Here is a 25,589-nt window from a genome sequence, read left to right as displayed (position 1 = left end):
CACATTGACATTTTGGGGTGGGGCTTTGATCATTCAGCCACAGCCACCATTTTTCACCCCTCTCTGCAGATGCCCCTGGTAGATTTACAACTTGTATTGTTCACTTCCTGAACTCAAAACTCCACTCAGTCAACCTGCACAGAAAACTACCTATCCAACTCAAAGTCTAGCTGGCCAGACCAGGTTTACATTCCAGAAGAACTAAGATGGACCACTCACTGTGCACCTTTCCTCATTCTCCCTGATTGTTCCAGAGGACCACAGTTCCCATGCAAGCTTTGTCCAGTCTATCAAAGCTAAGCCAGCCCTATCCTGGCACTTTTCTCATTCATCCTGGTACTTTTCCACCAGAGTGACTCTGCCTCATTTGGTTCACATGGGAACCATCTGTTGTTCTGGAAATTATATTTTATTGTGAGCAGTGCGTACTGCATCATTATCAAGGCCATCATTCTCCACAGAAATTGAAATCTCCCTGAACAAATTTTTCTGCCTGTTTGGCCAGCTTTAGATGGATCTTTCATACTACACCTTTCATATGTGCTGATTCACACAAATGCATGTCATAATGCGTATTCAGCATATAATGAGCATTATATAATGATTGGCATTACATGTTTCTGACCATATACTGGCATTAATATACAAACATGAGTCTTTGATTAATTTCTTACATGATTATACATAATTGAAATATTTGAACACAGGTGGAGAATCGTTAGAGAGCCAGTTTGGTATAGTGGTTAAAACACCAGGCTAGAACCTGGGAGTCCGTGAACTCTAGTCCCGCCTTAGGCATGAAACCAGCTGGGTGACCTTGGGCCCGTCCCTCTCTCTCAGCCCTAGGAAGCAGGCAATGGCAAACCACTTCTGAAAAACCTTGCCAAGAACACTACAGGGACTTGTCCAGGCGGTTGCCAGTACTCAACACTGACTCAAAGATACCAAAATAAATATAATAAAAATAAAAATAATAAAATAAAATAAAATAGTGGTTGGGTTCAAGCACCACACTAATGCAAAACCACACAAGCCATCTCACATTTTAGTGATTAGTGAGCCCAGTCAGTATTGTCTTTAAAGCTTATAACATTCTCTGCCAGAGTGTTCTTCTAATTTCTTTAATTTCAAGTCTCTGGTTCACCCTAGAGGTTGCCAGCATGTTCCATGTTCCATTTTTCTCTATTTTAACTGCTGTCAGAACATTGTCCTCTAATGGAAGTTTGTCCAGTCAAAGAGGAAGAAGAAATGCATACAGTAATAACATATAGCATTTGCCAGATTAAGTAGGCACATAGGGCTCCTGGCCGTTCTCTTATATTTCCCCACCGTGATGAGATAAATACCTTTTCTACTCTAATAATTATTTCTCAGTTGCAATTTATACCTTTATACATTTACATTAGCATATGCACAGAGATATATTGCCTTATTTGGGGCTAATTGGCTGTCTGCAACTTATTTATCCAAAATTAATGTGAAAAGGTAGTCCTCTATTTTCAGCTACCCCAGAAAAGTTAAAACAAACAATAGCTTCACTCTGGTAGATGAAACCAGAACCTCACATTTGCACATCATACTAAGTTTGGGTAACCAGGCCATGGATTGCAGACTGTCCCTGGGAAGGGAGGTTTGGGGACCTGAAGTATTGCTTCTGGGATCGATCATACAGGGAAGCAGATGGTGTTTGGAGAAAATGGTCTCAAGCCCTATAAGGCTTTCTAGATCAAACCAGCATTTTGAACTGCTCTTGAAAAACCATCAGCAACCAATGCAGAGCCAGCAATATAAGGGTAGATTGCTGAAATGGCTCTTACCTGTCAGCACCTCGGCTGTCACATTCTACAACTGTTTGTTGTAGTTGCAGTTTCCAAGTAATCTTCAAAAGCAGCAGTGGCATTAATCCATCTCCTATGGCAGTGTTTCTCAACCTTGGCAGGTTGAAGATGTGTGGACTTCAACTCCCAGAATTCCCCAGCCACACATTCCCCAGTCCACACATCTTCAACCTGCCAAGGTTGAGAAACACTGTCTTAAGGTAATGGGAGCATGAGTGTCTGTCTCCAGTGCCTCCCCTTCAGAAAAGGCTACAATTTTGCACCAAAGCTGAGCAAAGGCTCCCATGATCATGACCTCCACAAGCCAAAATTCTGAATCCTGGAGGACCTCCAGATCGATTATACTTTCAGCGGGGAAATTGCTTGTTCTTTCAGGGGGAAATATAACCTTGTCAAGAGTCAGCATCGGGGCCACCACCAAACCTGCTCAAGCAAGAGTAGAACCATCACAAAACAGTGCCCCCCTTTTCCAAGGCTTGCAGATGGTCCAGAAGGTTCATGGCTGCTGGTACTGAACACTGCTAAGAAGTCCAGTAGGACCAGGAAGGGTGCACTTCTCTGTCTCTATAAGGGACCTAGACAATCTGCTTCATTCAGGTTTCTTTGCAGCAACAGCTCTGCTACCTTCTCCAAAATCTTCCCCCAAAAGGGAAGGTTAGGGACTGACTTGAAGTGATCTTACATGGCAAAATTGGGAGAAGACCTCTTCAGGAGGGGGTGTACCCCTCCACCCTTCAAGGCAGGAGGCCCAACCCTCTCTGTCCTGATCAGACTCAGAGATAGCCAGGCAGATGAATGATCAAAAATACTATTTATTAAACAACTATTTACAATAATTAAGTCCTGAGAGACAAGAAGAACTGGTCTCAATCAAGACCAGCTAGGCAGCAACGAAGGGACCAGCAAGATTGCAGCAGTGGATGACAGTAAGACAGCGGAGCAGGAATCTCTAACGGAGGCTGGGAAGCTGGCAGAGACTGGAATGCGAGACGGCTGTGGAGCTGGAATCAGAAGACCTCGAACTGGAGCACCACTCGAATTAGGAGTGCACTGCAACTAGGAGAGGGGCTGAGCACAGCCCCCTAGACACTGCTGGAATCCAAGGACCGGACATGACTGGGCTTGACGACTCGGGCTGGACAAAATCTGGAAACTGCAGACTCGAAGCAAGGCTAAGAACTCTGAGCAAGGCTGAACTTGGCTGGAAGCCCTGGGCTAGACTGGGTACTCTGGACTAGGGACTTGGAGCAAGGCTGAGAACATGGAGCAAGGTGGGTCTGGATCAAGGATTCTCTGTGAGACTGGAGATCGAGTGCACACTGAAGCTGCACGGGAGATCTGGAGCTGGAGACATAGCAAGTCTGTACCAAAGGGTCAAGGCAAGGATGTGAGCTGGAAATGCGACAAGGCTGGACTGGAGGCTTTGAGCACAGCTGCAAACTTGAAGTGTGGCGAGGAGCGCACTTGGAACACACATGAGGTGAATGAGAAGATCCAAAGCTGGATGCTAGGCTAAAGTTGCCTGGATTGGCAAGGAGAAGGTCCTGGTCAGCAGCAGGAGCAGGAATTATGTCTTCCTCTGTGGAGAGCATTGGCACTGATTCTTCTTTGGTAACAGACGCTGCCTCCGACTCTTCTGTGAATGCTGCAGGCTTGTAGGATCGGTTGTCTCCGGCAGCCTGCTCTTCATGCGTCTGCCTTTTATAGCGATCCTTCACATGTCTGGACCCTTCTGCAGCCAATTGGGCTGCCTTCTCTTTCGCACGCTTTTCAGTCTGACGTCAGCACACGCTGATTGGCGGATTCAAATCCTCCACTGAATCTAGACCAATCAGCGTCTTAGGCTCTTCCCGCACTACTGACTCATCTACAGGTTGCGTTTTCCCAGTTTCTGCCCGGTAAGTTTCTCTTTCCTCCTCTGACTCAGATATAGTTTTGATTTCTGAGTCAGAGGCAGGCTTGATTCTCACATTCTCCTTCAGAGAAACACTTGCCATAGCCACATAACCCCACATGGCTGCACAAAGAAGCAGGGCAGGGGCTTGGTCCAACCTGCAGGTGGTAGAGCTTACATTGCCAAGAATCCTACCCACATCCTAGATGCTCAACAAGGCATTGTCCCAATTACTCAACTTATTTTATCTCATGCCTTGTGTGGCGCAGAGTGGTAGGCAGCAGCATTGCAGCCGAAACTCTCCCCATGACCTGAGTTCGATCCCAGAGGAAGTTGGATTCTTGGGTAGCCGGCTCAGGTCGACTCAGCCTTCCATCCTTCTGAGGTTGGTAAAATGAGTATCCAGCTTGCTGGGGAAGGTGACAGCTGGGGAAGGCAATGGCAAACCACCCTGCTCTATAGTCTGCCAAGAAAACCTCACAAAAGCAGCATCCCCCCAAAGGGTCAGATATGACTCGGTGCTTGCACAGGGGACCTTTCACCATTTTATCTCATGAACCTGTCACAGTGGCTTGGGGATACATCATTGTGCCCCACTTTCCATATAGTGCCACTCCACTCATGCTTCCTTGTTCCCTCTGAACTCAGTAGTCATGTCTGTGACACAGAAACAAGGGGTTTTCCCTGCAGTATTTTATTACAAGATTGTTTTGCAAACCCTGCCTCGGTGCTCAGTTCCTAATTCCCTGCGTCCTGTTCACTAAAGTGGGCAGGACGTGCGCGCTTAAATTTCTCAGGCGAGTATGAGCACAAACTGAAAAGGGTTTCACACTGAAGCACAAACTGGAACCGGTTTCGCACTGGCCCACCGCTAACAGCTTTTGCCATTCACCCACTAAGGTTGGGCGGTCAATCAATCAATCAATCAACAACCAACCAACCAGCGAGGAAGAGCGGAGCTGATATTTCTTCCGGCAGGCCTCCCAAGAAAAGGGAAAAGTGGCCTCCACTCGGTAGATGGCGCTGTGGGTCCGAGCCGCAGCGCTCTCTCCTCCGGAGGTGGAGTGTCGCCTCCTCGGCGCCGCATCATGCGGGCTTGGCCGGCCCCTCGCGCGGAGCCGGAACGCCGCCGCTACTCCCGCCGCCAGACCCCGGAGTCCCGCGGGGCCGCTGTCGCCATGAGGCGCTGAGACTGGCGGCCCGCAGGAAAGCCCAAGACGCCGATCCGCCGCCGCCGAGCAAGCAGCCAAGCCGAGAGTCTCGAGTCGAGCCTCGCCTCGCGCTCGCGGCCCGCCTGAGACCATGTAAACGGAGACCGGCTTCAGCCCGAAGGCCGGCCCCGAAGAGCGGGGAGGGCGCCGGAGCTGCTGGCTCGCGAAGGCCCCGCCGTGCTCCGGAGCGCGCGTGGGTTGGAGGGAGAACATGGCGGCGTCTAATCTCCTAAAGGTGAGAGGGAGGCAAGCGGGCACCCCCTCCCCGGGCTCGGCCTGTCCGGCTGCCAGCGCCAGCTCCGGGGCTGGAGGAGCTCCTGAGGGGAGGGGAGGGACGGGAGGGACGGCAGGAAATCGGGGAGGAACGGAGTTAGGATCGTAATATGTGGGGCTGGGAGGACGTGGGGTTCGTACTACGCGTTAACTTCCGCGGTCCTGGATTCACGCTCTGGGTGGTTTCGTACAACACCCACCTCTTTTTAGCCAACCACGGCCAAAGAAGAGGGAGCGACGCAGAGATTTAACCCGTGTAGGTGAGAAAGGGAGTCCGGGGCTGGGTTCACGTGACGCGCTAAGGTTTCCCGAATGGACTCCGTTGGATTTACACCATCATAAGCCACCTAGGCTGGCTGGGTTTGCACAACACCTTGAGACACAAATTAGCCGGCCAGGGTTTCACTTAATGTGTTGGGTACACTCAGCTCATGTAGTCATAGATGAGAGAGTTGCTGTTACTAGATTTTTATCCCACTTTTAAAAAAAATATTGGCTCAGCTCAGAGTGGTGAACATACCTAATACTCCTGCCTAATATTTTCACCACCACAACAATCCTGTGAGGTGGGTTGGGCTGAGAGTGAGTATTAAGGGGAAAAAAGCATGGTTATGTTAACCCTGGCTGTTTGTGTTGTGTGAATGCAAACGTGAATGATAATGGGTTGGCTAATGTGTTCTGAGGGGCTTCTGCTGGTATCTGATGGATCAGATTTTCTTTTATTTGATTATCCTTAACTGCAGGAAGTGGTTTGCTTAAAAATAAACTTTATCTTATCACTTTACAAAAAAACCCCAAAGCTATTTGCTTCCACATTTTTCTCCCCTGAAAAGGGTGATGAAATGATCTACTTGATATGTGCTCTTATGTTTCAAATATTAAATATTTTCATACTTCCCATTAAGTAACCATAGAACAAAAGTATAGTGGGACTGTAATATCATAGAAGGTAAGAAAAGAGGGGATATTTGTATGTGAACATACGTTTCAGAGGATTTAGAAATGTGTTCATTGAGGGTAAAGTTACAGAGATTTCCAGTGCAGGTTGTTTTTCCAGTCTTGAACATGGCTGGTGTCTTAATGTTGATCTTCAAAATTGGAAACACAGTTGAAATGTTTCCTATCTCTAATACAATTTGTAATACATCTGAATTTAATTTACTGTATTTGTATATTGTGTTAAATAATTAAACACTAATCTACTTCCATTAATCAGGCCTTCCTTGCTCATAAAACATTGACCAATATATTTTATAAAAGTAGGCACATGTAACCATTTATATATGTGCAGAATAAAAATGGATATGAACTAAACATCTAAAAATAACTATTAACAGAAAACTACATTATGCTGTGTCAAACCATTGCTTCATCTAGCTCAGTTTTGTCTGCACTTGAATTCACTGAGTAATTCACATAATACCTTGGTTAAAATTTGGTGGGCTAGTTTAAGGCCCAGCCTGCAGAAAATACTGCCCAGCCTTGCTATAAATTGATGAATGTAATTTTTAGAGCAAGTGCTTGTGAAAGTTCTTTGAGAGAGAGTTGAACTAATAACACAGAATATTCCTAAAATTTCACTAAAGGAAGGCAATTACCTAGGGTTTTAATGAAAATCATAAGACAGTTTTAGATGCTCAGGAATGTCATAGATAATCACAATACTCTTTTCTCATGAAGCTGACATTATATGACATTGCTGGGGGAGGTCATCTGATGGTTCAGGGTATGATATCATTATGCTGTTGATATCCAACTTTACATTGCCACTGTGGGCTTTAAGGGAGATGCTGTCGATGTCCTATTCTGGTGCCTGGAGGCCATAAAAATCTGGATGGGACAAAACAGGCTGAAGTTGAACCCAAGTAAGATGAAGTTGCTGAGCAGCAAGTGGAAGCTGTGGCTAGAGGGGCCTTTGCCCAGCTTTGGCTGGGGAACAAACTGGAACCCTACCTAGTGCAGGAGAACCGTCCTACAGTAACTTATGCCCTCATTACCATCCAGTTGGACTACTGAAGTGTGCTTTATATGGGGCTCCCCTTAAAGATGACTCAAACTGCAACTGGTTTAGAATGCAACAGCCTGTGTACTTGGCTCCAGGCACTGGGAGCACATAACACTGATTATACACTGGCTGCCAGTTGGTTTCCAGGTACAGTTTAAGGTGCTGTGTTAGTATGAAGCCCTTCATGGCTTGGTACCTGGCTACTTGGAGGATCTCTGCTTCAATGAGAATTGACCTGATCCACTAGATCTTGGAGGAAGAAGCTGCTTGTAACCCACACTTCTGGGAGATGAGGAGTCCCAGAGTTAGGTGGTGCCTTTCTGTGGCAGTGTTGGTACTCCAGAATGGCCTTCCCATAGAGATCAGACTCTCCCCCTCCCTGCTCGTTTTCAGGAAAAGGCTAAAAACAATTATTCTTCTTAACAAGCATCTCTCTACCTTTTACTCTCTATTTTTTATTTTCTGTTTTTGTTTGCTATTCTATCTTTGTTGGGGGCTTTATTATGCTGCTGTTTTGTTACCTTGTGTACTCTGTAAGCCACCAAGAGTCTTCAGATTATGGTAGGGTATACCTTTGCTAAACAAATAAAATATAGTAAGATTTATATGTTATGTTTACAACATTAATATTTTAACTGTATATTACTGATATAAAGTTGTATGAAATGGTGGCTGTTTGAAAGTATACTCTGCTTTAAAATTATGCACTGGCAGCATTTCCAACCTTAAAATGAAACTTATATAAATGCTGGTTGGGTGGAAATTGTTATTTTTAATTGTTAAGTATTTTGAAAATGAGCATTATCTCAGAAAAAGGTAAAAAGTAGTAATAATAAATATATGAAAATACTAAACTAAAGCGTTAAAAAAGATCCATACAAAAATCTCCTTTCTATTTTTAAAACATATGGATATTTAACTGTATGAGAGACTCATCTGTCCATTGAAGAACTTTAGTCGCCTTAAAATTCTATCAATATTTTTCAATCAAGGTGTGCTAAGCCTTGTTTGCAATTTTATTTGTAAAGAAACAGCATACATTCATATGGCTCTTACCATATTACTGCCCTGTTCATATTCTGGTAAGGCTAATCTGATGCATGAAGGATCTTCGTGAACTGTACTAGTTTCTCAGAATTCCTAGTGTTTATGAATAGAATGCATTTGCTTGGAGATGCCAATCTTATACAGCTTGGCCATCTGTGAAAATATTTCATGGTTCTGGCTTTTAATCTGGTGGGTGGAGAACCAAATGGGTTTTGAGAATTTATCTTGATAATATTCCAGATTATCTAGTAAACAGAACCCAATCCATAGTTGCTTATTCTAGGTTTCTGAGTGTCTCAGTCCTGGGTATCTTAATAAAATTACTGACATGTAAATGTGCGCAAAGTAAAATTAATACCATTCTTGGCATACGTCCTGGTGTAGAAGGATCCTAAACCGCCTATAAAGAGAAGCATAAGAATGAAAGCAACATAAGTTATCTTTCCCAATAGTTGACAAAGGTTCACACATCATGCTGGGCCTTGGATTACTTAACCATGGTTTCTAGAACAAATCACAGTTGACATGATTTATGCAACACATTAAGCCAAAGTTAAAGAAATCATGCTATGGCTTAGTGTGATGCAATTTGCAGACCTGTTTTAGGTGAGCAGGCCTCTCTAACATGTTAATTTTATGGTTTAAACATCCTGCCTTGTGTTTCAAAATGGCCTGTACTGTTATTAAAAGTAGCTTTTAGTGATAATCATATTGAACTATCTGAGTTTATAAATTTTGTTAGCTGTATATAACAAAGTTATATAAATATTTGCTGCTGTTATGTAGTGCCCAAATATTGGAGTGGTTTCCCACTCTGCCCACTAAGAAGTAGATCAAAGACAGATTTTGATCAGTGTTTTGTTATAAGACATTTATCTATTCCACACACCCCGAGTCAATATTTATTTTTACAGTTTTTTTAATAATGCCTTTTTACAAGGCTTTTATTTTGTTTCTACAGTGAACAGCCAGGTCTGTTGGATCAAGCCAATTAGTTTCTCTAAAAAAGGTTGGCTGCTGGTACTAATTGTGTCTTCTTTCTGCAAGGAATATTGGGTTCACCACACAGCTGCATATCAGCAACCCCTTCCTCCTCAGTCTTGTTGAAGATGGAGCTCTAATCCCTGCTAAATGATGTGTCCCTCACTTCTGTCCTTTCTCTTCCTTTATCTCCTTTCCCTACACTTTAACTCAGCCTTTCTCAATCTTTTGACCCTGGAGGAACCTATTAGCAGATTGCTAGGAAAGCCTTTGGCCCAGGAGAGATCAGAAAAGTCACACACCAGGCATTTCTATAAAAATAATTTTATTTACAGAAAGCAAACATACTTACAGGCTCTAAGTGAGAGCTGCTTAACTCTCTACATGCCTACACAGAAGGGAAACTGAAACTAAAACAAGTCCAGGCAAGTTCTTCTCCCCAGGTGCAAAAATTAACATCCGAAAAGAGGACAATTAAATTCAACCTCTTCACCCGCCAAAATGATTAGTTACCATAGTAACCTTAATCTGTAGTAGAAAACATATTAACACTCCCCTTTTTATACTACAGAATAAGATGCAAACCAATTTGCTTTGTTAACTCTTTGTGTCTTTCCATTCACAATATTTTAACATCTCTTTGGTTTAACAGAAAGCTACCATCCTTCTTCCTGTGTATTTCCAAACCTAGGTTATTTGTTACAGTTCCAAGGCTTTTTAATGTGAAATGGCTTTTCATGCAGGCTTCAAAATCAAGCCTTTGTTTTTCTGTTGATGTGAACAGCAGCAAATCATCAACATAAATGCACAGATACATACAGCCTTGTTTGTCTTTCTTCATATATACACATGGATCTGCTAACAGAATCCTTGAAATATTTTCTGGCCTCGGGTAACCCCTGCAGTGTCAGGCTCAAATATAGGCCAGAAGTTACAAAATTATTATATTTGTTTCATGGGTAGGTCTGTATATCTGCATTAACAGTGTTCTTAAACTAAAAATAAAGAATGAAACTTACCTCTTTAATGTGAAGTAGCTGGAATTTGAAATATTTTTTTAAAATAAATTGTGATCTCCCAAGGAACCCCTAGTGACCTCTTGTGGAACCCTAGAGTTCCGCGGAACCCTGGTTGAGAAACCCTGCTTTAATTTCTTTTCTCCATCAATTATCTTTTGTACGCTTCTTTCTGATGAAGGAAGCAGAGGTATATATATGGAATCATCATAGAGTTATTATTGGGTTTGGTTGAAATTCCAAAGTGTACATTAGAACATACTTAATATTCTTATGGCTAACATGCATTGGCTGCATTTTCATAAATATTTGAGAATAAAATTGTCTTTATTGAGATCAACAGGAATGTGCTGTGATACCTCTTTTTTTGAGCAGCTTCATGCTGGTGATGCTACTGGAATATCACTTGCCCTGGTTTCTTTGTAGCTTGTTGTTTATTCGTTCAGTCGCTTCTGACTCTTCATGACTTCATGGACCAGCCCACGCCGGAGCTTCCTGTCAGTTGTCACCACCCCCAGCTCCCCCAGGGATGAGTCCATCACCTCTAGAATATCATTTATCCACCTTGCCCTTGGTCGGCCCCTCTTCCTTTTGCCCTCCATTCTCCCTAGTATCAGCATCTTCTCCAGGGTGTCCTGTCTTCTCATTATGTGGCCAAAGTATTTCAGTTTTGCCTTTAATATTCCCTCAAGTGGGCAGTCTGGCTTTATTTCCTGGAGCATGGACTGGTTTGATCTTCTTGCAGTCCAAGGCACTCTCAGAATTTTTCTCCAACATCTTTGTAGCTGCCACATTGTATTATCTATAGCCCTTTGTTTGCTTTATTTCATGGGTCCAGTTGGTCTTGCAAATTAAAAGCTGTTCCACTCCTCCTACCATCCAAGTTTCCTAACTTCCTAGATTTGCAGTGGAGAAGCAAGCAAGCAGAAACATATTTCTAAATTGGGCTGACATGAGTTCCTCTTCTTATCTTCTTGTAGTAGAACTACAGTAGTAAAACAACTTTCAATTGCCAAGTTTGCCCAGTGTGCTAAGGCATTATAAAACCTGTTTAATGTCTTATGTGAACTCAGTTATTTTGGTTAGTAGACTTTGGTTTATAATTTAAGCATGTTACACAAACTCATCCAATTGTGATTATTCAGTAAAACTGTATTAAGCCATATAATTAGTGTGAAATGTTGACCTAATCATGCTGTGTTGAAGGACCAGATTTTCTGTGCTTTGCAGTGTATATTATAGGTATATTGAATGATCTTTGGAATTATTTTTCATGTTCATTCATGCTCTAGGTTCCTAGAACAAACTATTCTAGAAGTATGCACATCCTCACTGTAATGTAGTAAACTTTTTCTTGAAAGCTAAAACTCTAGGAGCATCAGTAAATTTTTATAGTGTTTAGAATACATGGTTCTCAGGGATAATGACAGCATAACATGGGTATATAAGGGAAACAGCATAACATTCAGAAAATCCTCCATGACATTAATTTAGCTAAATAGTGTTCTTAGTATATTGTCTGCAGGCAGTACTCAAAAAATGGTAGTATTTCTTCTTAAACTTTGTGAAAGTTTATGATTGACTATGTTCATTTCAGCAATTGATATTTAATTACCAGTCATGTGCCTTACTTGCTAGTGTCTCTTGCAAAAAAATTCAAGTTTAGCAATGAGCTTTTATTCTGACTCAGATATCAGGAAAATGCTGAAATCAGGGGAGGAAAGATAGACATTTTGCATCATGTCACATTAGTCTGTAAAAGTATTTCAGAAAAAGAATAGTGAAAATCTTGCCTTTTAAGTTAGAGAACTAGCCATTGGCTTTCTTTTTGTTAGTGTACAATGAAATGATTCAGTGGCAATTTGTTATATAGGCACAGTAGTGTTTGCCTGCATTTACACAAAGAACTAAGTTGTGGCTTGCTTAACCATAGTTTACTGAATAGTTTATGATGACCTTGTGTAGATCTCTGCATAGGTAAAGGGGTTAGGCAATAAAACATTCTATCGTTATAACCCCAGTCAATAATATTGAAGAAATGGCAGTGGACTAATAATTCTAATTTTGTAAAATTACTTGATTTCATGAAGATACTTTAATTTGAGGATCTTATCTTAGATAGTTAAGAACAGTTCATACAACATGTGTGCAGAGCTTAATTTGAATGTTCCTGGTAGACCCTCTCTGCCACACTGAGGAGTTATCACGGTGCTAATAGGTTTTAGAGAGGCAGTATTCTTGATGTGATCCTATGCTGCTTTTGAAGTAGTATTTGTGGGAGAGAATTAGTGGTAAAAGACCAAGAGGAAGAACAGTTATATAGAAGCAAGGTTATAAACAAACATAGCAAGTGTAACTGTTACCATTATTATATCTGAACATCTAAATTTTGGTGTTCCTTTAAATATGAATTTCTCTTAATTCTTAAACTGAAGTGTTTTTTTAAAAAAATTAAACCACAAAGCTGTAAAGAAAAACATGATAAAAGCAAATGGTTAGAAATGTATAGCAAGTTCCATATTTTTCAGAGGCAGGTCTGTAATGAAATGATAATATTTCATATCACTGTTTAATTTTTTATATAATTACCCATTATTTTTAATCTAAAATTTCAATAGAATGGCAACATCTTGCAGCAATTATTAGTCTTTTTTGTCATAGTCTTTTGAGTGTATGGGTTGATGCAAATTGATTCTTTTGTTTTGTTTCTGACATGCATCTGTAGTCTATGTTTACCAAATTTTTCCATCTACCTTGGTTTTTACTATATCAGGCTTTCTGGATTAATGTTGGCTTTCTTTTTGCCATTAGCTATATTAAAATAAAGGTGATTTCTTGTTTCTCTGCTTCAGCCTTCATATTGTCTTTCAAAGCAAGATGATTAGAATATTTGAACTGGTATCAGTACACACATGTCATAACTATCACCTATATAAAAATGTATTTTCCTTTCCACCATCTATTTTAATATTCAAACAACAGTTTTTCAGATGAATAGACTAGATTGAGAGCAATGCAGCGTTGGGCCCCTTTGTGCTTATATGGATCCAGAATCGTTGATGGCAAAGGATTGTACAGTATGTTGGATACACACAAATGGTAGATTCCTAGTGCTATACTTCGTAGTATAAACTGTTATCTAGTCATGAAGATTACAGTGTCATTTTAAGTCTTTTAGATGGTACAATTTTATTTTTTCAATTTTTCATTGTGATTTAATAGTACGTCCCCTGAATAATCCAATTTTGGATCATAATTTAAGTGGTGAATCATGAGCTATTCGCTGAGAAGAAATGGGAACTAATTTTCTCATATGATATCTTTAAACAGTGGCACATTTATCATATTTGAAGTCTGAAGCTGTGTATTGTTATTTTTGTGTGTTTCATACATGTTTCTGTAAGGAATGCAAGTAGCATTGTGTAATCATGGGATTTCACATGATAATCTGCTATAAATTATTTAAGTCAAGCTGTCCAACGTCCGTTTTGTTCAAGTTTCAATCTTATACATGCTTATTTGGAAATAAGTCCCACTGGGAAAGCTTCTGAATAAGCTACCTATGGCTGAGGTATAACATTCACTTGCATTCAACTAAACTCTCTCTCTCTCTTTTTTTGAAAGAATAAAGGTTCACTTCAGTTTGAAGACAAATGGGATTTCATGCGCCCAATTGTTCTGAAGCTTTTACGTCAGGAATCTGTTACTAAACAACAATGGTTTGATCTATTTTCGTAAGTAATTTCTGAAATTTCTATTTCTTGAAATGGAAAAATATTTATTTTGTTCAAGGAAAGACCCTGCAATAGATTTCTCACAGGAATTTGTTTTATTTGTTTTAAACTAATTGATTATTTATTTATCATATTTTATCACCACCCATCTCCCCCCAAAGGAGGGACTCTGGGCGGTTTACAATAAAAACAAAGTTAAAATTCAGTACAATTATAAATACAATAAATATAAATGTGAATGTAAATACTTCTGTGCTGACTGTTAGGGGCTTTTGAGGGTCTGGTCTGTTTTATATTTACAATCAAAGCACTTAAGATGTGGCAACATATGTTAAAAGGGATCATCTAGGGAAAAAACAGCCTATTAAGGTATAGGATATTAACTTTGTATCTTCATCTTGTACCATCAGTTGTCATAAGAACTTTGGTTTAGGCTACTCATATTTTTATCTGCAAACGAAAAATATTAGAATCTGGTTACTTTAATTAATTGACCATTTCAACATTAATAGTGAATTTACATATTTGTGCTAATAGGTGTATAAAATTTGGAGAAAATATCGTTTTCCCCTTTCCCCCACCTCTAGTTATGATCAGCATAGTATTGTTGGCATTTCGTTTAGTTAGTTTTTTGGATTCTGTACATTTCTGAAGCACACAAATAAGCAATTTATTATACAACCCATAAATAAAATAAATTCAGAAGTTATTCTAACTTGATTTCAATGTGCATGTTTTCTAGAGATGTCCATGGAGTTTGTTTGTGGGATGATAAAGGCCCAGCAAAAATACACCAGGCTTTGAAAGAAGATATCCTTGATTTTATTAAGCAAGCACAGGCGGTAAGTTTAAAACAGTTACCAAGTATTTTTTAACAATACTATTTTAACATTTAAATAATTTTTGTTAGATTTCAGAAACTACATGCACTTTTGGTTTAAGAACTGAAACAAAAGTGGTGAGTCACCTCACTGAAATACCCCTTGATAGGACACTTTGTATTTATTTATTTATCAAATTTTATCAGCGCCCATCTCCCCCCAAAAGGGGGACTCTGGGCAGTTTATGCATGAAAAATACTCAGTATAGTAACATCTAAACTGTAGCTTGGATTCAAACCAAGCTAGTCACTTTAAAATCAGCATAAATGTTTGTGTTGATTAATTTGGGCTCCATGAAAATAACAGGAGTTAAATATGGATAGTTTGGTCTATACGTGTATATTTAAATCAGTTTCCCTGTATACTTCATATATAGCAATATCAAGCCTATTATATTGCAACCATCCTATACATGTTTGTTTGAGTCTAAGCCTCCAAAACACAATTAAGATTAACCTCTGAGCTAAATATTCAGATTGGGCTATACATGTGTTTTGCATAGGAAATTGTGTGCCTGTATTTTTCTGCTCAAGTGTACAGCTCTTTATAGTGTCTGTATGTTAGTAAAATTTCATTTTAAAACTCATATGTCACAGAAGGACATTTTTTATATTGTTATGTTGCATTTATATTCAGCAGCTCAAAACAAAACATATTATAAAATACAAACATTTTGAGTGGTTAAAATTATAATTTCCTGTGCAGATGCACCCGGGGGTAAGTACAAGTAAGCACCAAAAAATTCTCAGAATATATTTCTAAATAAGCATGCCTAGCAGTGTGCTACACAGTACACAATTCACTGTTTTGAATAATTTCAGATTCTTGCTTCAGTGGCTTGATAACTTCTAAGACGTAGGCATTATTTTTGTGAGATTTATAGACTGAGTATCAGAATCCTAATCATGATTCTGTGGTCAGCATTAGGAAGCTGGCATCTTATACCTCTCTTTCCTCTTAATGTTTTTCTTTAGCAGTTGTGTCCTTAATTTTAGGCACATTTTCTAAAGATATATGTCGTTATGCTTACACACACCCACACACCCACAGAGAGAGAAGTTAAACCTGGGTATCCAAAATGAAATGAGTAGGAGCATAATGTCTGTCTGTTTGTGAACTGGAAATTCTTTGCAAATGTATTCCTATTTGCCCTCATCTTGCTTTCAGAGAGTGCTGAGCCACCAAGATGATACTGCATTACTGAAAGCCTATATTGTAGAGTGGCGTAAATTCTTCACACAATGTGATATCCTACCCAAGCCATTTTGTCAGTTAGAGATTACTCTCATGGGTAAACAAGGCAGCAATAAAAAATCCAATGTAGAAGACAGTATTGTACGGAAGGTAAGTGCTGTGCTTCGTTGTAGCCCTGTTTCATGGTGAAGCAGATGAATGAAATGTACCCCTAGTTAATAAGTCAATATCTTTTGGGGTACCAATCAGATTGGACTAAAGAATAGGCAGGCTTTGATTCATCCAGAATTCTTCCTCTTGCAGAAAAAAGTTTTAAAAAAAGTAAAAGTAAATGGAGAAAGGCAAGACATTCCAAAAAGTTAAGCCAGATGTAACCGCTCTGAGGTTGCTGCTGTTGGCTGACATAAAGACTGACGTTTTTTTTACTGCCTTTGAGTTTTGTCCATGGCAAAGGTAAATTGCAGATTCACAGCCTTTTCCTTTTCAGAGCTAAGTAATTTCAACCAGAGTCTTCATCCCAAGGGTAACTAAATACCAATTGTGCCTTCTGCTTATAAATGCAGGCTCAATATTGGATTGTCATTGAACTGTAGACCTCATACCCGTGGCCTTTTTTTTTTTTGAAGATAATTTTCTCTTTCACTTCCCTGCTTTTTCTAACATCTTCTGAGGAAGACTTATACAGAACTTGAATACACATTGTTTTCTGCCATTTTGATTGATTCCAGTAATAGTATTATTCAGCTATAGTGTTTGTTTTCTGAAGAATCAAGATGGCTATGATTTCTTTTTCTCCCTCTAGTGATATTGTCATCTTATTTTAAAGTGTGGTCACAGATGATTACCATTCTACTTTCCATTGTCAAACATAGTTATTACTTCAGCATACAGGTAGCATTGGATGTTTATTTTGTGTGATTATTTGCATGTGAATTTCATAATTCAAGTTGGTGACTCATGAAAATATAATCTAATGAAACATTAAGGCTGAGGAAAAACCTTTGGCAGAAAGGTCTTTTTGTAAGTTTTATGCTGAGTTCCTTAAAATACATCTACTTTACCACCACACTATTTTAATCATCAAGGTAATCATTATTGTAATGTGCTGATCTTGATATGTGTTACTGGTTGAGAGAAAATCAAGTTTATTTTAAATCTGGCAATTGCCAGACCCCTTAAATCTAAAAATAAAATTATGTTTTGTGTTTTGGAAATTGGTCCATCATGTTTACTTTTTAACTACTGTTTTTTTAGCTCATGCTAGATACTTGGAATGAGTCCATATTTTCAAACATAAAAACCCGCCTTCAAGACAGTGCAATGAAGTTGGTCCATGCTGAGCGTTTAGGAGAAGCATTTGACTCTCAACTTGTCATTGGTGTTAGAGAATCTTATGGTATGTCTTGTTACGTAAGACTTGAGTAAAGCCTGCCTTTTATATAAAAATTCTAGCATTCTTCTCAGTAGGCTTATACTAGTAAAAAGATTACTGGCAAGTGTACTTAACAGGTGAATAACATCTTTAATTTAGCAGGTGATGCAGTTTTTTAAAAGTGCTTAACAGTAATACATTTCTTTTTTTAAAAATCATGATTTTAGTCATTGCAATAAATAATTCAGTAAAGTTTTTTTTCTTACACTGCCATGCAAAATTGCAACTTTAAATCTCCATGTGAAGTTTAAGTGATCAATAAACTGCAGGGTTTTTCTCATGCTTCAAGTTTATCTTTTCTTATCTGGTAAATAAGGGATTGCATCAAACACTTCAGTGGAAAATTTTAAAAAATTAGCACATTATTGCTTTTTGCAAAAGCCACAAAATGAATGTAAAAAAAATAAAAAAACCCAGCTCCTGTGGTCAGGGAATATGAATGAAATTAAGATGGTAGCTATGAATGTAATGTACTTAATCCAAAAACATTCATCTTACCTTCTGACTTTAAAAAATCTAGAACCTCTCCAAAAAATGTTTTATTATTCCCAAAATTGCTTGAGAGACATTTTGACATGTAATAATTTTAGATTCAAATTATTGTAGTTTATACAACTCCTGTTGTCATTGTCTTAAGGGGATTAAGTATATTTCTTAGTGATAAGCAAATACTTTAATTTGATATTTCTTGTTACAGTTAATCTGTGTTCCAATCCTGATGATAAACTCCAGATTTATCGGGATAATTTTGAAAAAGCATACCTAGATTCAACAGAGAGATTTTATAGAACTCAAGCCCCTTCGTATTTGCAGCAAAATGGTGTGCAGAATTATATGAAATATGTAAGTGAGAAGGTGTTCTTTTGAAGAAGTCTGTTAGTTAAATATTAATATTTTAAGTGATGGTGTTCTGCTTCTGCACAGGCAGATGCTAAATTAAAGGAAGAAGAGAAAAGAGCACTACGGTATTTAGAAACGAGGCGTGAATGTAACTCTGTAGAAGCAGTAAGTACTCTTTTAATAATACCAACAATTAATATGCTAAAAGGTTTAGTAAATTAAATAATCATTCATACAAGTCTGAAGATACTCAACCTTGTTTTTTTTTTAAGTCTAGTTATGGAACATCTGATTGCATTAACACAGAAGTATGTTGTAAGCTATTAAAAGCATAAATTCTGTAAGGTCAAAGATTGTTCCCTGTTGCAGAAGTTTGAGGCAAGATAATTATTGCTGTTTCCAAGCAGACACATTTGTTCTGAAAATATAAACATGCAGCTGTTGTCTCCTAACCATGAGCTAATTCGTGTCTGTGGTTCTTTGTTGAAAGATAAACCTTGTTCTTTTAAGAAAACAATGGTATGAATTGATTTGGAAATATGAAAAAGTGTGACCATCTCAATAAATATTAATATACTATTAGTATATTACCTATTATAATATAATAATAGTATAATAATCAGCTCGCACTGATGAAGTTACCTAGTTGGATAATGAAGCTCAGAGACTACCAAGAACTCCACAGTATGCTAAAGACTTTTATACTTCGGTATAACAGTACATTTTGGAATATAGTATCCTTTCCCAGCTGGTGCACCCCAGGCCATACAGGATGGAATATGAAATATATTAGGAAATTACCAGTTTTGGAAAATCAGGAGTGTATTATTGAGCTTGCTTGATCTGCTGGCCCAGATACAAGAGTTGTGATCCTAACTGTGAAGTGTTTAAGGTTACTTTCATCTGATTTGAAAAGTAATTGTACATTACAGGCTGAAGAAAGTGGACTGTTTATGCAGTAGATGCTGTTGTATGAATGATGCATACAGATTTTTGTGTATATAACCAGGGACTCTGGCTGGTTCTTCTAGGAACAAATTACAGTTTCAGACTTTGGCTTGTTTGCTGAGGAATATATCAGAATCTGTAGTTTATATGACATAGTAGACAAATGGAGGGCAACTCTCAGCCTGCGTTTGGCACCTCAAGACTTTGGTGTGGCCCTTCTTTGTTTGTTACTGAAACTCAGTCTCAGTGTGATGCTTAATTTCTGAGTCAAACAGCTTGGAATAAGTCTTTTCTAGGATAGGACTAGGATTAGGGAAAAAAGAACTTCTTAGATAGTTTGATTCATGTTTTATGAATGAATTTTATTTAAAATCAAAGTTCATAAATGTTTTGGAATTAATATTTTATCTATCTAATTTGTCCCCGCCCATCTCCTCCCATCGGGGGACTCTGGGCGGTTTACAACAATTGATTAAGAACAACAACCATAAAATACACAGTATAAAAATACAATAATAAATAATATAAATAAAGGTAAAAATAAAAAATCCAGGTGGGGAAAGAATCTAAAACAGTCCAAGTGTGGGAGTCGTCGTCTATAGCAACTATCCCCATGTAGATTTATTCCCCTCTCTCTACCCCAAGCGAGGCGGCAGAACCAGGTCTTCAGACTCCTCCGAAAGGCCAGGAGCGATGGGGCCAAACTCACCTCCGGGGGCAGCATGTTCCACAGGGCAGGAGCTACTGCAGAGAAGGCCCGCTTCCTGGACCCCGTCAGATGGAATTCTCTTACAGACGGGGTCTGCAGCATGCCCTCTCTGCACGATTGGGTGGGACGGGTTGATGTAATGGGGAAGAGGCGGTCCCTCAGGTAACCTGGCCCCATGCCATGTAGGGATTTAAAGGTAATAACACCTTGAATTGGACCCGGAAGCAAACTGGTACCCAATGCAGCTCGCGCAGCAGTGGTGTTGCATGTGCCCTTCTGGGGGCACCAAAAACAGCTTGCGTGGCTGCATTCTGGACCAGCTGGAGCTTCCAGATTCTTTTCAAGGGTAGCCCCATGTAGAGCGCATTGCAGTAGTCTATATGAGAGATAACAAGGGTATGAGTGACTGTTCTAAGGGGCTCCCGATCCAGGAAGGGGCGTAACTGGTGCACAGCACGTAGCTGCACAAAGGCTCTCCTGGCCATGGCTGCCACCTACTCTTTGAGCAGGAGCCGTGAGTCCAGGAGGACCCCCAAGTTACACACCGGGTCTGTCGGGGCAGTGCAACCCCATCCAGAACCAGAGATGTTACATGTCCTGGATATGGAAGAACCATTAATCCACAGCCACTCGGTCTTACCAGGGTTCAGTTGAAGCCTGTTGTTCCCCATCCAGGCCCCCACAGCCCCCAGACACTCGGAGAGGGTAGTCACGGCATCACTTACTTCACCCAGGATGGAGATATACAATTGAGTATCATCAGCATACTGATGATACCTCATCCCATGGTGACGGATGATCTCGCCCAGCGGTTTCATGTAGATGTTAAATAGGAGAGGAGAGAGGACCAAGCCCTGTGGCACCCCACAAAGGAGAGGTCGAGGGTCGGATCTCTCCCCCCCATCACCACCAGCTGGGACCGGCCCTGGAGGAAGGAGGTGAACCAGCATAAAACTACACCACCCACCCCCAACTCCCTGAGCCACCCCAAAAGGATACCATGGTCGATGGTATCGAAAGCCACTGAGAGATCAAGGAGAGCAAGGATGGATGCATTGCCTCCATCCTGCTCCCGCCAGAGGTCATCCATAAGTGTGACCAATGCCGTTTCCGTCCCATAACCGGGCCTGAAACCTGAATAAAAGGGGTTTAGATAATCCGTTTCCTCCAGGACCCTCTGGAGTTGCAAAGCCACCACTTTCTGAACCACTTTCCCCAAAAAGGGAAGGTGGGAGACTGGACGAAAATTGTCCAGAACAGTAGGGTCCAGCGATGGCTTCTTGAGGAGGGGGTGCACCAACGCCTCTTGAAAGGTAGCCGGAAATACACACCCCTCCCAAGGATGTATTAACCATCGCATGGACCCAACCACATGTCACCTCCCGGGCTGCTTTTACTAGCCAGGAGGGGCACGGGTCTAGATGGCATGTGGTGGCATTTATTGTCTGTAGGATCCTGTCCACTTCCTCAGGTCCAACAGGATCAAACTGCTCCCAGATAACTGGGTAAGCCCATTCCCCTGGTATCTCTCCAGACCAAGCCTCACGCCTGGAGTCTAACTTGGAGCGGATCCGAATGATTTTGTCCTGCAGATGCTCAGCAATTCCTCTGCACGGCCCTGTAGGTGGGTCACTGAGCCCACCTTCCCCAAAAGGGATCGAGTGATCTTAAACAGGGCCGTCGGGCGGCATTCTGCAGACGCAGTAAGAGCGGAGAAGTATGGATGTTTCGCCGCTTTTATTGCCACAAGGTAGGCCTTAATAGCGGCTCTTACCTGTGTTCGGTCGAGTTAATATTTGCCTTCTAAACTGCATTGTTACCACCTTTTCAAAAACTACATCACACGCGTGTGCGCGCGCACACACACACTCCATGGTCATGTATATTTGGGATTATTTTAAATTCTATAGCTAGTTTGAAATAGGTGATGTTAGAAGCATACGTAAGTGTGTGCTGTCCTGCCAGCTGAGGCTTTCATAATCTCCTTCAGATCTTGGAAGCTTAAAAATTGCAATTTATTTTATTTACTTGTGCAGATATGTTATTAATAGTATTTTAATACTTGCTCTCCTCTTTAGATACTGTATATATCTTGGGGAGGTGGGAGAGGAGGTTAGACTCATTTTTGTTTTGTAGTGTAGTATGCACATTTCCCATTCCATGCAAATGTATTGAAACAGTATTTTGAATATATTTGACGGTGAACTTTTTTTTTTTTTAGCTTATGGAGTGCTGTGTGAATGCTTTGGTGACATCTTTTAAGGAGACAATTTTAGCCGAATGCCAAGGCATGATCAAACGCAATGAAACAGATAGTAAGTGAAGCCTGTTGTGTATTCCCCCCTGCTGCCCTCATCAGAGTAAAAAGTAATGGGTTACTATTCCTTTGTTATAAGAGACATAAGGAAAATGTTACTTCATGCGTGACCAGTTAAGTTATTCCCTGCCCTACATCATCTTGGTTCCATACGCTAATTTATAATGCAATGCTATTTTAATTTTTGTCATTATTCATAACCTGCCCTTCAGGAGTTAGAGCAGTTGATTTTTAAAATTGGTAGGTAAAATAGATAGGCATATTGATTGGCTGTGGTCACTCATTGGTCTTACTGGTTAAATAGGGATTGAACTGACTTGCTCCTAGTCCACATCTTCTGTTGTATCACACATATCAGTGTTAATGCAGCGGCTTGAGTAGTTTTCTTCTTTAACAAGAGTTACATGTAGTAACTTCTGGGAACACAATTGTCTTCTATACCTTTTATACTACCCTGCTATGTGCTCTCCTTTTTTATTTAATATATGGCTTCCCCTCTTGAGTACAAGGGTAGATCTGGTGGCCTAATTGGTCTCTTCCAACGCTATAGTTTTAATCAGCCTTTCAGGATTGCAAAGAATTTGCTGTTTAAATATACAAGTATGTCTTTAAGCCCTAAGAATCCTATTAAGCTATGCATCTTTTTGTCCAGCGCTTGTCTTGAAGCTGTTTTCTCCATATTGTTTTCCTTTTTTTAAAAGAAAGGGGTCCAGCTATGGAATTTGGGAGAAGTGAATTAGACAAACCAAATGTTTATGACACAGTCCTTAAGTATGCACTATGATTACATAATGTATACTATGTAACAAGAAAATTGAAAGCTGTTCCTGTTTTGAAACTTGCTATTAGTTCAAAATGCTCTTCTAGCATTTCTGAGTGTAAGCTAGGCTTGGCATCTGACCTTAAAAGTATGTCTGGCTCCTTATTCTGACAGCAATTTGGCAGTGGTCCAGGGCTGAATATAGTAAGATATCATACCTTGTACAGATATATTGCTTTCAGCTCTCAAGGGGAATGGTTTTATGGAAAGTGGCAACGATAAAGACACAGATTGGGGAACCAGATGAGCTTCATTGCACAGTCCTATAAAGGGCTATGCAGTGAAGTTGGTGCATAAAGCAGCTTTTCCCACACAGTTCGTTCTCTCTCTGAAGCTTGGCTTGAAAAGTAAGCCATTAAACGTTCCTGTGGGGGTAATTGGATATAATAAACAGGGTTGTGCAAAGCAGTTGCACTAATGCTTTGCGGAGCACTCCTTGAAGCATTAAAGCAGCCACATTTTGGAAGGCTCATGTAGCTGCTTTGAAGGCTGTTTCTGGTTGTCTGCATGCATTGGTTCCACCAACAAAGCATCTGCGCATGCACATGAATGCCCAAACTGCCAGATAGCCTTTGAAGCAGCTGGGGGAGGGCATGACACACTTTTTAAAATTCTTTGTGCAGTCCCAAATTATGCATGCTGTTTCTGTTTCCTAACCCAAATGATTCAACAATTATTTGTCTTCTACTTATCCAACATAAACATGTAATAACGATCAGCAAGGAATTTGTTGAGAAAGCCAGCTCTTTGACATCTCCCTGTGAAGGACTTTTCAGCATGGGCCAGTAGTTGCGTTTTTGGTTGCTGTCACTAGCTCCCATACTAATTATTGCTGTTATTAATAATAATTTTATGAACTATCTCATAAATATAAGTTGTTTTCTTTGGGAGAACAAAATATGTTGTGGAATTTTAAAACAACTGGATGAAATAGACTTAACTATGAACACTGCAAAAATGGAATTAACTGGAATTAAGCTGATCTATCCCTGAGAAACAGTGCTGATTCCCAGTTAAAACAACTTAAAAGCATATATGAACTAAACCCCTGGCAACTTCAAGGACATATGTAGTTTTCTTAGTACAGTACAGAAGTAGTTTGCTACTGTCTTCTTCTGGGATATTGCCTCCTCTCCAGGTATCAACCAGAACCAATTCTGCTTAGCTTCTCAAGATCAATCAAGGTGGGATTGGTACTACCATTCAGGGGCAACTCCCTGTTAACCATACTTCAAACCAGAAGTCAATTTTTGGAATGCAATTTTGGAATCTGCAAAGTGATTTTCCCTCATCTCTTTTAACCCCCTTCCTCTCTGTAATTTCTCTGTACAGAAATTAAGTAGAATACCTTCAGCAAATGTCTTGTTGCCCCATTAACATTTTATTATTGCATATGGTTTTGGGGATCAAAGTCTGTTTCACTAGGTGCCTGAAATATAGTCCTGAGAAAGGAATACGCATTCAGTTATATTGAATGGATGATTTGCAGACATAGTATGTGATAAGAAGCCTTAGTCTCTTTAATTTCTGAAAAACTGTGTTATGTCTGCTAAGCAGTCTATTTCTCAGAGATTAGGTAAATACCAGTTTCTTGTAGTCCCAGCTCCTGCCAACCTAGCAGTTTGAAAACATGCAAATGTGAGTAGATTAATAGGTACCGCTTTGGCGAGCAGGTAATGGCGTTCCGTTTAGTCATGCCGGCCACATGACCACGGAAGTGTCTACGGACAAACGCCGGCTCTTTGGCTTTGAAACAGAGAAGAGCACCGCCCCCAAGAGTCGGACACGACTGGACTTAATGTCAAGGGAAACCTTTACCTTTACTAATACAAGAATGTCTCTATCGCTCCTAACCACTGTTAAGGATCACCATAGGTAATCCTCACTATTCTTACCACTCCTTTTATCATTTTGACTCCTTTTATAATTTCTTACCTTCCACTTACCGTTCGTGTGTTTGTGAGTGTATTTGTATTCTTTTCTTAGGCCTATATTCCATGCATCAGATGAGGTGGACTGTAATTTACAAAACCTTATAGAGTAACAAATACATGAGTCATTAAAGTGCTAGAAGAATCTCTTGTTCCTGAATTGCAAAATACAATAAACATAGTCCTTTGGAAACTGGAGTTTCTTACTATATATACATAATGGCTGGTTTCCAAAGATCCTGGTTTGTATTGCTTTATATATATGCAATGATGAAAGTGTTAATGCTGGGGGGGGGGGGAAGGGGAAATTGGTTCAAGGAGAAGAGCATGAGTTTCAAACCTAGGTCTAAGTTTGGTAGCCAAGAATTGCAGGAACCAGAACTGTTGAGAAAGCTCACTATTTAATTTCAAATCAGTCTTCCTAGAATTTATTTCAGTAGTTTGTAAAGTTCATTGGGGAGTTAGAGATCAACATTCTTAAAAGATAAACTGTCCTTCAAATTCATTGCTAGTGACTT

General features: G+C 40.0%; 1 protein-coding gene across 1 annotated transcript in view; it reads left to right on the top strand.

The window, feature by feature from the left end:
- Positions 1 to 4,803: 4,803 nt before the first annotated feature.
- CUL5 (cullin 5) overlaps positions 4,804 to 25,589 on the top strand; it is a 42,632-nt gene continuing 21,846 nt past the window's right edge. The window contains exons 1-8 of the mRNA XM_063305822.1: positions 4,804 to 5,178; positions 13,890 to 13,999; positions 14,742 to 14,841; positions 16,048 to 16,224; positions 17,329 to 17,470; positions 18,204 to 18,349; positions 18,431 to 18,511; positions 22,225 to 22,318. Coding sequence (XP_063161892.1) covers positions 5,155 to 5,178; positions 13,890 to 13,999; positions 14,742 to 14,841; positions 16,048 to 16,224; positions 17,329 to 17,470; positions 18,204 to 18,349; positions 18,431 to 18,511; positions 22,225 to 22,318 — 874 coding nt within the window. The 5' untranslated portion in view covers positions 4,804 to 5,154. The remainder of the gene's footprint in view (positions 5,179 to 13,889; positions 14,000 to 14,741; positions 14,842 to 16,047; positions 16,225 to 17,328; positions 17,471 to 18,203; positions 18,350 to 18,430; positions 18,512 to 22,224; positions 22,319 to 25,589) is intronic.

Source organism: Candoia aspera, chromosome 5, assembly GCF_035149785.1.
Source record: "Candoia aspera isolate rCanAsp1 chromosome 5, rCanAsp1.hap2, whole genome shotgun sequence".
NCBI lineage: Eukaryota > Metazoa > Chordata > Lepidosauria > Squamata > Boidae > Candoia > Candoia aspera.
Note: the sequence above shows the minus strand (reverse complement) of the source record. Positions and strands in the feature narration are given on the sequence as shown.